At 38.4% G+C, this 15489-nt stretch overlaps 1 protein-coding gene across 2 annotated transcripts in view; it reads right to left on the bottom strand.

Annotated features, from left to right (window-relative positions):
• The window catches only part of micu1 (mitochondrial calcium uptake 1), a 47038-nt gene extending 32370 nt beyond the window's left edge, over positions 1–14668 (bottom strand). For both annotated transcript variants that reach the window (XM_061910495.1, XM_061910496.1), the window contains exons 1-4: positions 14519–14668; positions 4222–4389; positions 3197–3383; positions 1356–1518 (exon numbers count right to left, since the gene is read on the bottom strand). In XM_061910495.1, the coding sequence (XP_061766479.1) occupies positions 1356–1518; positions 3197–3383; positions 4222–4388 (517 nt within the window). In that variant the 5' untranslated portion in view covers position 4389; positions 14519–14668. The remainder of the gene's footprint in view (positions 1–1355; positions 1519–3196; positions 3384–4221; positions 4390–14518) is intronic.
• Positions 14669–15489: the final 821 nt, after the last annotated feature.

Raw genomic sequence — 15489 nt, 5'->3', positions numbered from 1 at the left:
AATAAATGCAGTAACATATTGTGTCAACTGCTATTAATATACTTGTTAAATAGCTGTTAATAGTTGGTTAATTTCTGCTGTAACATGGTATATCTATATTTCTGTTAAAATATAATAAGTACTTATTTTACTGTTTGGATACGTTACATTAGTTTATGGCAATACACTAATTTGGGTATCGATCAAATAGCAAGTCACAGGGAGCGTTGGTTATAACAACGCTGATACTGAAACTTAAAATTTTCAAGATCATTGAATGATTACATTTTTTATCACAATAATAATCAGACAAAACAAAAGATGGTGGTGTAACAATATTAAAATAAATATTTAAATAATTTCCCATTATTGAGTCTCTATTGAATCGTTTAGGTTTTACCCTTGAATTCTTTCTGGTTTCCAGGGACTTATTTCCTAAGTTTGTAAACAATAACAGAAACGACAAAGGATTATTGGATTTAAAAAAAACAAACAAAAAAGCCACGGTATTATGGACCATATAATTATCATTTACTGGGTATTGTTATTGTCATTATTTGTATTAATCTGCCCTCCATTGTTTACATTCAAGAGCTCTAGCTTGCGGTTAGCATATCATCCTTGGTGTATAGTGTGGCATGTTTTGCTATTCCTCGTCTTCCAGGAATGAATCTTGTAAGATAATTACACATCAGCTTTAGAGTCTTTATCATCAATGTCAGGAGAGTGTGACCTTGTGTCATTACTAACTGGTAGTAGAGCAAAGAGGTAGAAAGTGATAATACTTGTAAAAAACATAATTTATTCGCCACCATGAAGGTGAGGACAGCTGACTTGGATGTGGATTTGCACTGTGGATGGACGTGAGCCGCAAACGAGAATAGTAAGTTGAGTTGAGGAAGCGTTCGGTCACTTGTCGCTGTCAGATTTGCAGGACTCATTGTAAATGTCCCATCAACATGCATTACCACTATCTAATGATACAATTAAAAGCATTATCTGCTTAATTTATCTCATTTATATTGTATACTGTCTATATTGCGCAACCCTAGCACACTTAAATACAATTATAACCGACTGAGAGTTCTAATGTTTTAACCAAATGCTTAAAAAGTTCAAGGAAACGGCAGCTAAACAATCATGACAATAATTTCATGTTTGAGACATTAAAATAGTGGAAGGAAGAGAAGATGGCCAAAGATCCTCAGATGCGGCGTTATCATTTTGACCCAATCCTCCAAAGCACAACCTGGTTAACTTGGTCTGTTTACACGGCCAAAGTGGAGTAGGAAAACATACAATCTGGGCAATTACAGACGTTGTAATTCTAATTCAGTGAAAAAATTCCGTTGTGATGGGGGTGGATAGTGACTTACTCTCTGGCTGCTTCTCATTTGGCGTGATAGAGCGTATGAAGTCCTGTGGTGTCATGTAGACCTCAGTATCTCCGTGCTCACCGATGATCTTCAGTGTGGCAAAGTAGCGAAAAATCTTGTCTGGCGTTGAGTAAGCCCGTATTCTGTTTTCGTACTCCATCACCTGCAGAACACAATACAATGATTATCGTTTTGTACAGCGCTCCACCACACCTGATTAGGGTTATGCATTTTTCAATGCCTTATGTATTGTCAGTTGGCAACCAGTTTGGCTCATTTTAAGTATCCTTATAAGCAGTTTCCAAAGTACAACCATGGCAAACGATCTGTACAGAAAAAAAAAAAAACTATAAATCCAATTCAACCCCCACACATGATGGGATACAATACATTACTCAGTTAAAGCCATTAGTTGCATCAATATTTGTTCTGAGACAGCCACCTTCCTGCTTCCAACTGCAGTAACACGGCAGAACACTTTCGACAAAGCAGCAGCTGTTTTGGACAAAGGCATGTATTCTATGTGACTAACTGACTGAGTGGACTATTTAAACACTCTGTGGACAACACAATGTAAGATTAGACTTTCTCAGGTTGTTAGCCACACTGATTTGATTTGAGGCATGAACAGATGTTGAGTAAAAAAAACAATGAATACATGGGTCAGTGTTGTTTTAGCTTGTTAAGCTTGCATTGCTTCGCTTTGGGGAGATCTCTGGCAGAGGGTCCATAGAAGTATCACTGTGAATGAGGAGTTATAGGACAGATATGACAGAAACTGAGAGAAAAGCTTGAGTAGCTATGTGTTGGTTTGGATTGATAAACTTGTGCTGCCAAGTCAAAAACTGAGGTAGGTTTTTACATTAAAAGGTTTTATGTGCCGAAATTCAATGTAATACTACTGCCATCCATAATTTTTTTCACATATTTTCATGTCTATATCCGAAATCTGCGTTTGCATTTAGTGAACACCTGAACTATAATAGAAGAAAATAGGCACTCGGAGAGCCGAGACATCCGCCAGGCCTTAACCCCAACAGGAAAAAAGTCCTGAATCCAGATAGTGATCCTGATCAAACCCAAAACCTAATCACTTGTTCCTTAATCCATTTCTGATATTTCCTAAAAGTTCAATCAAAACCTGTCCATAACTTTTTGAACTATCTACAGTATAATAAAATGAAATAAATGGAGTGAAGCGTCTTGTCATTCAACCACTGTCTTTGGCTCTGCGGGGCAGCTGGCACAAACACACACACTTGCACACGTGTGAATGTAAGGTAACAGAGTAAAAATTATCCAGATTAGGCCCAAAATCCCATCACAACCACATTAAGTATTTTGAATACTTTTCAACACGTTTAAAAGGGCAAATCAACAGGTTGTTGTATATGTGCAGCAAAACTTTGAAGGAAACATCAAACTGAGCTTTAATAGTGACTAAATGCTTCATTAGACAACATGAGCGAGATTTTAAACCCAAGTGCATCCTGGTGAATACAATGATGTGGTTACTCCTAAAAACACTTGGATCCAGACATTTCAGCAGAATCTTTTTGCACCATTTTTTATTCTTACCATAAATCCGCTCACACTTATTTCCAGACAATCAACAAACCGTAAACTAAACAGTGCAGACAAATTCTTCTTCTCCTACAATGCCTTATTAACCACACGGTTGTTTATAACAGCTAAAAACAAACTCTGTAAAATATTTGCTTAAAACATCCCTAATATGGCATATTGAACATTAATTTAGGAGGTTTGGATAAATCATACTACATATGAATTAAACGGAAAAGAGTGGCTGAATAGCGCAATCCGTGTTAGTTATTGATTACCTTGCGGTCACGGAATCCAATGCGTGGCTTCTTTTTTTTCCCTTCGCCATTTTCATTCTTAGCCTCGTCATCACCACTGCTGGCCTTGACTGATTTCTCTGACTCAGACTCTGAATCTTTTACAAAATCCGCCTCTCCATCTTGCATCTCGGAGTGTTGCACTGACGGCCCTGCATCAGCATACGCTCTAGTTTTCAAGAAAAGAAACATTAAAAGCAGATGAAAAAACTGTGGGAACTCATTATGTTATCTGGTGGTTAAATATAGCAATGTCTCTTTACACTGTAAGTACAGCAGAACTTGTGAGGTATGCTTGACCATCTTATGTAAATTACAATGTACTGATGATTTAGTAGGCGCTAAAATTGTTGTGTCTTTGCTACGCTAAGCAGTATAACACAGCCAACTCCGACTATGCCATGTTTCTGTCATGACTGACAAATAGAAATGCTAATGCATAACCAAGACAGTCTGGGGTACGGTGAATAATAAGTTGGTTTAATGAGATACAAACAATGGCTGGGGTAAAGGCCTGGAAACAGTCTAAAACACTCCGTGGCATCATCCATCATGCTGGCTCTTGCAGCATGGTCATTGTATCGCTATTGAGCTCTCATGTCAGCAGTTCAACAACTGCTCCACAACTTCACTTTGCCTTAAGCAAACCGGCTTCCTGAGCAATGGAAAACGCAAAAACAGTGCAACACCTTGTAGGCGGCAGCTGTTGACACCAACTTAATACAAATAATAACAATACATTACATTTCTGTGGTGATTTTCTAGAACTTCAAAGGCTCAGAATAACAAGTTAAAATGAAATAACATTGCTGTCATTAAATTATTCAACAAACCATGCATCACAACACACTCTTTTTTAATAAACTCCTCATTGCCATTATTACATTACTATATTTACATAAAATATAAAATGTATTGCCCTGTAAGCCTAATTTTGTGGTTTGGAAACAAAAAGATGCAAAAAGAAAACGCTCAAACATATTTATAGTTTTCTGAAAAAAACCTACCTTTTCCAGAGCAGTCCAGCACTTGCAGAAACACCAGTTACCCCGGCTAAAGCTGCCACCATTATCCTCTTTTGGCCAGATCCTCTAACTGTTCCATTTTGGTGGTATCGCCTGGAGAAGTGTGCCACGCCAACCCATAGAGCGGACAATGCCCGCAAGCGGAACATTCTGCGTGGAAGCAAAACGTTAAAAGGTAAAGACACTTTGCAGCCAATTTGATTTGATCCCTTGATTTGTTTGAAATTAAAAGGAGAGAAGATTAAACTGTGTAATACTTTGTATTAGGAATGTCTCGATCAACATCTTTGGCTTCTAATCCAATGAAATTTAAAATCTGACACATCTGACACCAAACTTGATAATTTCCTCCTTGATAGGTAAGTAAGGCATTTATGTTTTCTTATTACCGATACATGTAATAAATGGAAATGGACATTACGTATGTAAACTATTAGGGTTGCGAATCTTTAGGTGTCCCACGATTCGATTCAATATCGATTCTAGGGAGCGCGATTCGATTAGAAATCGATTTTTTCGATTCAACGCGATTTTCGAAATAAAAAACTAAATTTTTCCGATTCAAAACGATTCTGTATTCATTCAATACATAGGATTTCAGCAGGATCTACCCTAGTCTGCTGACATGCTAGCAGAATAGTAGATTTTTTTTTAAAGCTTTTATAATTGTAAAGGACAATGTTTTATCAACAATAATGTACATTTGTTTTAACTATTAAACGAACCAAAAATATATTAAACGAACCAAAAATATGACTTATTTTAGCTTTGTGAAAATATTGGACACAGTCTGTTGTCAAGCTTATGAAATGCGATGCAAGTGTAAGCCACTGTGACACTATTGTACTTTTTCTTTTTTTTTATAAATGTCTAATGATATTGTCAATGAGGGATTTTTAATCACTGCTTTGCTGAAATTATAACTAATATTGATACTGTTGTTGATAATCCTTTTTGTTTCACTACTTTTGGTTTGTTCTGTGTCATGTTTGTATCTCCTCTCAATTGCTCTGTTTATGCACACTTACAGCTCATCATATTACCTATTCTGTCTTATATGTCTTCTATATTGCACGATTGCACCAAGAAAAATTCCTAGTTTGTGAACCCGTTCTCAAACAATGGCAATAAAAACTATTCTGATTCTGAATATCCACCTCATTTTATATTATTATAGTAAAGGTATCTAACATGACCTGCATTGCTGAGGTATACAATTACAATAGACAATCACTTAAGTGTAAAAAGATACCCTATCAATGCAAAAAGAATGAAACACACCACCTTCACCTAACATGTATAGCGCCATATCTTGTGATAGCAGTCAACTTTGCCTTCTCCTCAGTCCGTGGTTGCCTTCTGTATGAGAATGATTAGCAGCTGTTTGGTCTGCTCTAGCTATCAATGGTTGAAACCTTGCTCAACATTGCATCTTCTCTAGTTGGTATGCACAGAATAACTTAATTTCAAAATATACTCATTAATCTCTGCCGTTTGTCACAAATTTGTCTACTCCAATGTCCATCACCCCTGTCACTCTGGTCAACTTTAAAGTACTCACTAAGTCCAACGTAAGAGCTTCCATAATCGCACACACTGCTTCCTTGTAGTTTCTGTGGAACACTACATTACCCACAATCCTTATATGTTGTTTCAATGTTTTAAAAGTAAGTAGGGCTGCTTTTCCTGCTGGTTTTGTAAAGCAGTAAAATAAAAAGACGGTGTACTGTATGTATGACCATTTGTGCAGCCATTAAAATTCTACAAGAGGTCGGCTGTCTGTCAAAGTACTCGCTACTGGCAGCTTGGAGCAAAGTGTTTTGGCACATTGACTGTGTCTGAAATTGTCTGTGAGGTGGGACGTGGAAAACATTTAATTCATACATTGGTCTGATTTTGACTTTATGATATGCTGTAGTGGTGAAATATAGTTTGGCGTCATATTTAATGAAGGTTGATGTAAAAAATACAAGCCAAGCAGTGTTTTGTGTGACAGTGTGCAGAGCAGAGTCCAAGCAGTGGGAAAATTTTGCGCGGAGGCCTTGCGAACGTTTACTCTAAACTAGGGATGTTGCGATGGATTGGCCACTGTTCAGTATCAGCCGATTTTCATGAAAATGTATGTTATGGCCATTGCTGGTTACCTTTTAATAATGATCACAAACACATATTCCTTCTGGGTAACACTGTGTTAATTTTTAGTCTTTTGGCTGACAAGCTAGCAGCTAATATTGAATCTCCGTACACAGTGTGGCACTGCTCCTCTAAGGTAATAATAGTAACATCCATTGTGGGAAAAAAACTGTATTTGTTAGTACCATTATCAAAAATTATTATGACTGCCGGACATGTTACATACCGAGAGCAAGCCAGGAGCAGGAATCCTAACAATTAAATTAGCTTAAAACAACATCAAGAGTCTTTATACATGAATTTTCCACAACCCCTGGTCGAGAGAGAGGATCATTTAACAACAACTCTTTGTGTGTCAGCAATGTCAGTCAGTACAAGACAGGTACGGGGATAGATTGATTCATAAAATGGTGGTGTTGACACCAAGGGTAATATCAGTATATGATCGATATTTGTATGTTTTAAAAATATTTTTGTTGTTGTTTACAAATTGAGAAAATAATTCCAGAGACACAGGAGGCCTGACAAATCCCTGAACGGAACCTGCTTTGAACACAAGTCTGTTTCACGAATCATGTATCCATCCATCCATTTTCTACCGCTTGTCCCTTTAGATTATTCTTGTCAAGTTAAGCTATTAAATGAAAATATAGTTAATCAGATTGTATGACATCATGTAAAATGAGGGCTTAAACTATAAAGTGTTTTTGCTACTTTAATTGACTTACAGAAGATTTTGGAATAGAACCACTTTAATGAATTTAAAATTTAGAGGGTCTACAGTGGAGATGATTTGGGTTAATATCTTCTGAGTGCAAAGGTCACTGCACTGCAGTGATGTTCATAGGTTTTAAATGTAGTGAATCCCCAGCACCCACAGGTGGTGAGTTGAGAGGGTCCCTGGGAAACTCAATGGGTCCTGAATCCCCATTTAAAAACATGTACTTCTTTTTTATATTATTCTATTTCTTAAATTTTATTTAGTATTAAACTTTTTTGATGTGGTATGATATAGTTATACTAAACAAATAAATTCATCTATGTTCAAAATGTATCTGAAATTAAACAAATACAATTCCAAATCACACAGTGGCATGACATATGACAAATACATGGGTTATACTTGTATAACGCTTTTCTGAAGGTACTCAAAGCGCTTTGACACTCTTTCCAAATTCACCCATTCACACACACATTCACACACTGATGGCGGGAGCTGCCATGCAAGGCCCTAACCATCAGGAGCAAAGGTGAAGTATCTTGCTCAAGGACACAACGGCCGTGACTAGGTTGGTAGGAGGTGGGAATCGAATTAGGAACCCTCAGGTTGCTGGCACGGCCACTCTCCCATTCACGCCACACTCTCTCCCCAAATCAATCAAATCAAACAGCATTTTTGCTCTCTGATTTGATAAATATTTATATTTATAAAATTCAAATCATAACAAAATGGCATCTCTAGGGCAGGGGTAGGGGACCTATAGCTCTCAAGCCAGATGTGGCTCTTTTGATGACTGCATCTGGCTCTCAGATAAATCTTAGCTGGCATTGCTTAACCCGATAAGTAATTAATAAATCCGCTGGTAATCACAGTGTGAAAAATAACTTTAAAAATATAAAACATTCTCATGCATTTAATCCATCCATCGGTTTCTACCGGGCCTGTTCAAGAAGTCGCATTGATGGTAAAAAGTATATTATTTATTATTGTTTAGCTTCAGAAAAACAATGCTATTAAAAAGAAAGGGAGACTTATTCTACTCAAAAAATGTTGGTCTTATATAAAAATGCACGCATATAGTTGTCTTCAGTGTTAAAAAATATTATATGGCTCTCACAAAAATACATCTCAAAATATTTGGCTTTCATGGCTCACTCAGCCAAAAAGGTTCCCGACCCCTGCTCTAGGGTCTGTAGTACCAAAATACAATTTTAATAAAAGTTCTGCTTTTAACAAATACCACCTTAATGCAGCTGAGATAGGCTCCAGCACCCCCGCGGCCCCAGAAGGGACAAGCGGTAGAAAACGGATGGATGGATGGATCGTGATGAGCTAGTTTGTAGCGGCTAAATTATCATGTTGTACAAGGGATAATGTCTGTGCCCAGTAGTTGCGCAGAGGGTTGATACAGCACTTGTCCAGTCTGCTTTACTGTGATTAAACATGAGTTGTTTAATGTTCACAATGTATCATTTTGCATGGCAAAAATGAGTTGCGTCCCCAGAACGCATTAATAGTAAATTGAGTGCGTCCTTTCAGATTTTAATGCGTCAGGGACACAAGACGTGCACCGAGCAACATCACTGCAATGTATCATGTTTCTTTTTGGTTTATGTATAATGCAGTTAATACATCATTTGGGGGCATTCGTCTTGTGAAATGTTGCCATTTACTGTTCCTTTACTCCTCAATTTCTTAAAGGTAAAAAAAGGACTTTTTAATGATGTTATAACAGTAATGTTGTCTTGTCCTTTGTTATAAAAATGGTACCACCTCTAACTTAGGCTATGTCTACACTAAGCCGGATAACCCCTTAAACGAATAATTATTTAGCCTAAGCCCCGTTTCACCCACACTAAACTATCGTTTAAGGTCCCCCTCCTTGGATATTTTTTTTACACAGGTAAGTGCGCAGTGTATTTCTTGAATTTCCAGCTATTAGCTTTGTATGGACGCATTAATCATTTACAAACGGAGTTTGGAGAGGAAGTGACGCCAGAAAGACTGCACCCACACAGGAATTGACGTCAGAAAGAACGGGCCTCAGCCAGCTTTGTGATAAAGTGGTTTCGTAACTTGGAGCTAACCACTGGAAATATGAAGGCGAGTCATCCAGACATGCCGTGATTCTCCTTCCGTCTGTACAGACGTTTGTGGAACTCACACATGAATACCTTAAGAGAAAGCGTTTGCAGCTATTTTGGATACAGCACTTCTCAGACGACAAGAGAAGTTTCGAATGTCCAGGTCAGCTGTGATTCTACTTACTGAAAAACTTTTTCCATTTGTCGAAGGAGAGTCAAAGAGAATGCGAGTTCCCGTGGATGTAATAAAAAAAAGGTGCCGCGTGCTTTGTATTACCTGGCCGTCGAGGGAAAACTACAGAAAACGATGAATGGTTTTGGACTGGCAAAGCCAACTGTATCAGTTATTGTTTCGCAATGTTTGTTGCGGACTCAACGTCTAGGTCCAGGGTACATTAAGCCACCAAAAAGGCAAAAGAGTGAGAATTGTCCAGACCAGATATCTAGATCCCATGATTGATTGTTGTATAATGTTCTTTGCAGGTCTGGGTGATATATCGATATAAACGATATATTGCAGGTTTGTCTCTGTGTGATATAGAAAATGGCTATATCGTGATATACGAGTATACGTTCTCACGCAGTTGCTTTTATCTGCGGGCATTACACTACAGGCTCTCCTTGCTCTTTCTTGTCTTTCCTTCTCACAGAGAGCAGGAGCACCTTCTTACATACATCATATACTATCACGTCATACGTCACATGCATATAGGTAGCAGCGCGGGTAATGTTAGCTGTGATGCTAGCGCAGTCGTGCGAGTGGTAATAAGAGAGAAAGAAGGTGCGAATCTGGTAAGAAATGAAGGAAGAATTAATTCCCAAGAAAAACAGCAGGGGGTCCATCGTCTGGCGGTGGTTTGGCTTCAAGTGGGAATACGTCGAAAAGAGAACTTTAATTTGTCAAGTGTGGGGCACAAGCGTTGCTACAAAAAGTAGCATTACTGCTAATATGTAGCATCATTTGAAAAGTCAACTGCTAGAAAATGAAGAGTGCTTACTCCGCATGTCAACATCTCCGTTCGGTGCCACACGCCCACATTATCAAAGTGTCGAGGCAAACCTTTCCTGATCAACACCGTATCAAAAAATGTTTGATTTTTTCAGTTGTGATTTTCTTCTCTGCATGAAAGTTTAAATTGAGCATATATTACAGGTTTACTGAATGAGATTTTTTTATTTAAACGGGGATAGCAGGTCCATTCTATGTGTCGTACTTGATCATTTCGCAATATTGCCATATTTTTGATGAAAAGATTTAGTAGAGAACATCAACGATAAAGTTCGCAACTTTTGGTCGCTAATAAAAAATCCTTGCCTGTACCGGAAGTAGCAGACGATGTGCGCGTGACGTCACCGGTGTGAGGGTTCCTCACATCTGAACACTGTTTATAATGTGAGCCACCAGCAGTGAGAGCAATTCGGACTGAGCAAGCGACGATTTCCCCATTAATTTGAGCGAGGATGAAAGATTTGTGGATGAGGAAAGTTACAGTGAAGCACTAATAAAAGAAAAAAGAAAAAAAGAAAAGGCGACAGCTGCAGGCGGCGGCAGTGGGAGAGTTTCAGATGTAATTAGACACATTTACTAGGATGAGCTGCAAGATGAGGTCACGTAATCCACTCAAGCCTCCGGTAAGAGCCGACTTAATATCACAATTTTCCCATCCAAAAACTTGCTGGTCGACCTACAGAAAGGAGTTTGCTTGACCGCTCTGTGTGAAAGCTTCACAACAACTTCTACCATGAATTGATTAACGTGGACCCCGACTTAAACAAGTTGAAAAACTTATTCGGGTGTTACCATTTAGTGGTCAATTGTACGGAATATGTACTGAACTGTGCAATCTATTAATAAAAGTATCCATCAATCAATCAAAACAAAAAAAGAAACGCCTGCTGTGTTTCAGTGCTAAATGCAGCTTCAATCCACAGCATTCCACCAACAGCATTCTTAATTTACGTCTCCATTATTAATTGAAAAAATTCCAAAAGATTCAGCAACACAGATGTCCAAAATACAGTGTAATTGCGCGATGAAAAGAGACGACTTTTAGCCGTAAGTGGCGCTGGGCTAATATGTCCCCTCCAACTAATAACGTCACAAACATGCGTCATCATACGCATCATCATTCCGCGACGTTTTCAACAGGAAACTCCGTGGGAAATTTAAAATTGTAATTTAGTAAACTAAACCGGCCGTATTGGCATGTGTTGCAATGTTAAGATTTCATCGTTGATATATAAACTATCAGACTGCGTGGTTGGTATTAGTGGGGTTCAGTAGGCCTTTAATGCAGTATGACCAAGAATGTTTTAATGTAGACACATAGAATCATCATACTGCTGTGATTATATGCATCAAGTGTTCATTCAAGGCTAAGGAAAAATATTGAGATATATTTTGTGTATCGCGATATGGCCAAAAAATATCGCGATTAAAAAAAAGGCCATATCGCCCATCCCTCGTTCTTTTTCACATTGTTTACATTCACGTGTTTATTAAATATTTGATTAATTTATGATGGCTCAGGTGTGATTCCCTACAATATGGCCCCACAGCACACTGGATTCCGGTGAATTGAAATACCACAACACTGGATATTGTTCAGATAACTTAAATTTAAGAACTTGCAACACTGGAGGTAGGGCTGGGCGATATATCGATATAACGATTTATTGCAAGTTTGTCTCTGTGCGATATAGAAAATGACTATATCGTAATATTCAATTATATGTTCTGACGCAGTTGCTTTTAGCTGCGGGCTTTATACAACAGGCGTTTCTCACTCTTTCTTGTTTCTCCTTCTCACAAAACAGAAAACAAGCCCACCTTCTTACATACGTCACATACTCTTGCGCGTCTAGCGTCATAGGCTCCCGCCGGCCAGAGAGGTAGCAGCATGGCTAACGTTAGCTGAGGCAGGTCGAGCGGAGCGGAGTTTGTGACAATACAAGAAAGAGACGGTGCGAGACGGATCACAAATGGAGGAAGAACAATAAATTCCCAAAATAAAGAGCAGGGGATCCATTCTGGTGGTTTGGCTTCAAGTGGGAAGATATTCATCAGACAACAGCAATATGCAAAGTATGCAGCAGAAGTGTTACTACAAAAAGGTAGCAACACAATTAATTTGTTCTTTCATTCACAAAGTCACCCGTGAGAGAATGAAGAGTATTTAATAAATACACTTTTCGTCAATTGACTCAGTTGTGATTTCGCTCTCTGCATGAAAGTTTAAAAGTAGCATATATTAATGCAGTATGAAGAAGAATGTTTTAATGTAGACACACAGAATCATCATACTGCTGTGATTATATGCATCAAGTGTTCATTCAAGGCCAAAGCAAAATATCGTAATATATATCGTATATCGCAATATGGCATAAAAATATTGCAATATTAACAGAAGCCAATATCGCCCAGCCCTAACTGGAGGTGACTACGACATGAGCATTTTCCGTGCATGCATATTAGGTAGCGTTGAGCCTGCAGACGGAGGGGGGGAGCAAATCTTAAACGGTGGCATTGTTGTGTGTGGACACGGATAAGGTTAGGTGGGATTTACTTTGGATAACCTTATACGGCTTAGTGTAAACGGGGCCTAAATGAGCCAGCCCCGTGTATACGTCCACCACTTCACAGTGAATAGCTTTATCTAAAGAAAGCAGGCTTCGCTACAGCACTTAAAATGATGCCGAGTCAGACACTGACCGTGAAGGTGTTTGTGACATGTCGTTAAAGGCCTACTGAAACCCACTACTACCGACCACGCAGTCTGATAGTTTATATATCAATGATGAAATCTTAACATTGCAACACATGCCAATACGGCCGGTTTAGTTTACTAAATTGCAATTTGAAATTTCCCTCGAAGTATCCTGTTGAAAACATTGCGGAATGATGACGCCTGATCAGTTCAGCCCGATCCAAGCTATACGTAGTCTGCTTTAATCGCATAATTACACAGTATTCTGGACATCTGTGTTGCTGGATCTTTTGCAATTTGTTCAGTTAATAACAGAGAAGTCAAAGAAGAGAAGATGTAGGTGGGAAGCGGTGTATTGCAGCTGCCTTTAGCAACACAAAAACACCGGTGTTTCCTTGGTTACATTCCCGAAGGTGAAGCTTTACTATGGAACAAAGCGGTCAAGCGAACATTGTTCCCCACCACATGTCAACCGGCAGGTTTCGGTGAGAAAACTGTGCTAATAAATCGGCTCTTACTGTAGACATGAGCAGAGCTTGCGTCCTCCTGCAGCTGCGGACTATTACCTCCTCCTACCGGAGACACTGGCGGTCACCACACCCGTGGTCACACCCCTCTGACTTTCAGGTACCATATAATCTCACTAAAACACTAGTAACACAATAAACAGATAAGGGATTTTCCAGAATTATCCTAGTAAATGTGTCTAATAACATCTGAATCGCTCCCACTGCCCTCGCCTTTTTTTTTTTCCGTAGTCGTTCACTCTCACTATCCTCATCGACAAATCTTTCATCCTCCCTCAAATTAATGGGGAAATCGTCGATTTCTCGGTCCGAATCGCTCTTGCTGCTGGTGGCCATGATTGTAAACAATGTGAGGATGTGAGGAGCTCCACTACCGGTGACGTCACGCGCACATCGTCTGCTACTTCCGGTACAGGCAAGGCTTTTTTTTATCAGCGACCAAAAGTTGCGGACTTTATCGTCGATGTTCTCTACTAAATCATTTCAGCAAAAATATGGCAATATCGCGAAATGATCAAGTATGACACATAAAATGGACCTGCTATCCCCGTTTAAATAAGACAATCTCATCTCAGTAGGCCTTTAAGTGTAGTAAATGGTAAATACAGATTGCATGCATCTAAATACACAAAGCATGCATGTGCTTTGCAATGGCTATTTTTGAAAAGTATCATGGAAACGCGTGAGTCAATGGTTGAGACCTGTTAACAAAAGATTAACTATAAAAATATGAATGGATGTAATGAAGAAACATAGTAACCACAGTAACAGACATTGAGGAAAACAGTTGAAAACAAGCAGGCTTCATGTCCAAAATGTCTTTCAGCTCCTCATACTTTCCTCCCATTTCCATGACGAAAGGGGAGCGAAGTGATGCATGTTCTTTAACATTAGTATCTTATTTAGCTTGGTTTACTGCAAAAAAGGGCTTGAGACGTGTGGCTCGAATATAATATTACCAATATTACCCTATTTAGATTTGATGCGATGTTCAGCTTAAGGCTAGATAGCTGAGTGCTAACTGCTAACGTTAGGTAGCCCATGGGTGCCGTTTCACTGTACCCGATTCTAAAACATATCTGGTTCAGAAAATACAAAGTTACTTACGTGAAGGACAACACAAACACCAGTCAGGAAGAAATAAAATGTGCTCGGAGTGAGTCTATATCACATGAACGTATGCAACAGCGATGGAACGGTGCACAGCTCAGTTCCGTGTTGACAGCGACCTGCCAACCAGGGGGCGGGGCTTCATTCTCCCAGCCACGCCCCATGTATGTATCCTGGGACGCACTTATTGACAAGTAAGGATGATTTTTTTTTTTTTTTTAGGGCTGTCAAATGATTATTATTTTTTTGTTTTTTTATAATACAATTATTGTATCGGTATTCATGTAATATTTCTTATTTATTCTCTTTCTTTTAAAAATGCATGCCATATGTTGAAATTGTGCTGTTTTGGGTGTCAACATTAATTAAATGGATTTCGATTAATTTCAATGGGCGACATTAATTGGAAATATAAGTTATAGAGGTCATATATTGATTTTTTTCTATATTCAAAACATTTCCTTGTGGTCTACGTCAGTGGTTTTCAAATGGGGGTACGCGTACCCCTGGGGGTACTTGAAGGCATGCCAAGGGGTACGTGAGATTTTTTTTTTTTTAATTCTAAAAATAGCAACAATTCAAAATTCCTTTATAAATATATTTATTGAATAACACTTCAACAAAATATGAATGTAAGTTCATAAACTGTGAAAAGCAATGCAACAATGCAATATTCAGTGTTGACAGCTAGATTTTTTGTGGACATGTTCCATAAATATTGATGTTAAAGATTTATTTTTTGTGAAGAAATGTTTAGAATTAAGTTCATGAATCCAGATGGATTTCTATAGCAAACCACAAAGAGGGCACTTTAAGTTGATGATTACTTCTATGTGTAGAACTCCTTATTTATAATTGAATCACGTGTTCATTTTTCAACAAGTTTTTAGTTATTTTTATATCTTTTTTTTCCAAATAGTTCAAGAAAGAACAATACAAATGAACAATATTTTGCACTGTTAGACAAT

The sequence above is a fragment of the Nerophis ophidion genome, linkage group LG09 (assembly GCF_033978795.1).
Source record: "Nerophis ophidion isolate RoL-2023_Sa linkage group LG09, RoL_Noph_v1.0, whole genome shotgun sequence".
Lineage (NCBI taxonomy): Eukaryota > Metazoa > Chordata > Actinopteri > Syngnathiformes > Syngnathidae > Nerophis > Nerophis ophidion.
The sequence above is the reverse complement of the archived record's forward strand: the minus strand, read 5'-3'. Positions and strand labels throughout refer to the sequence as shown.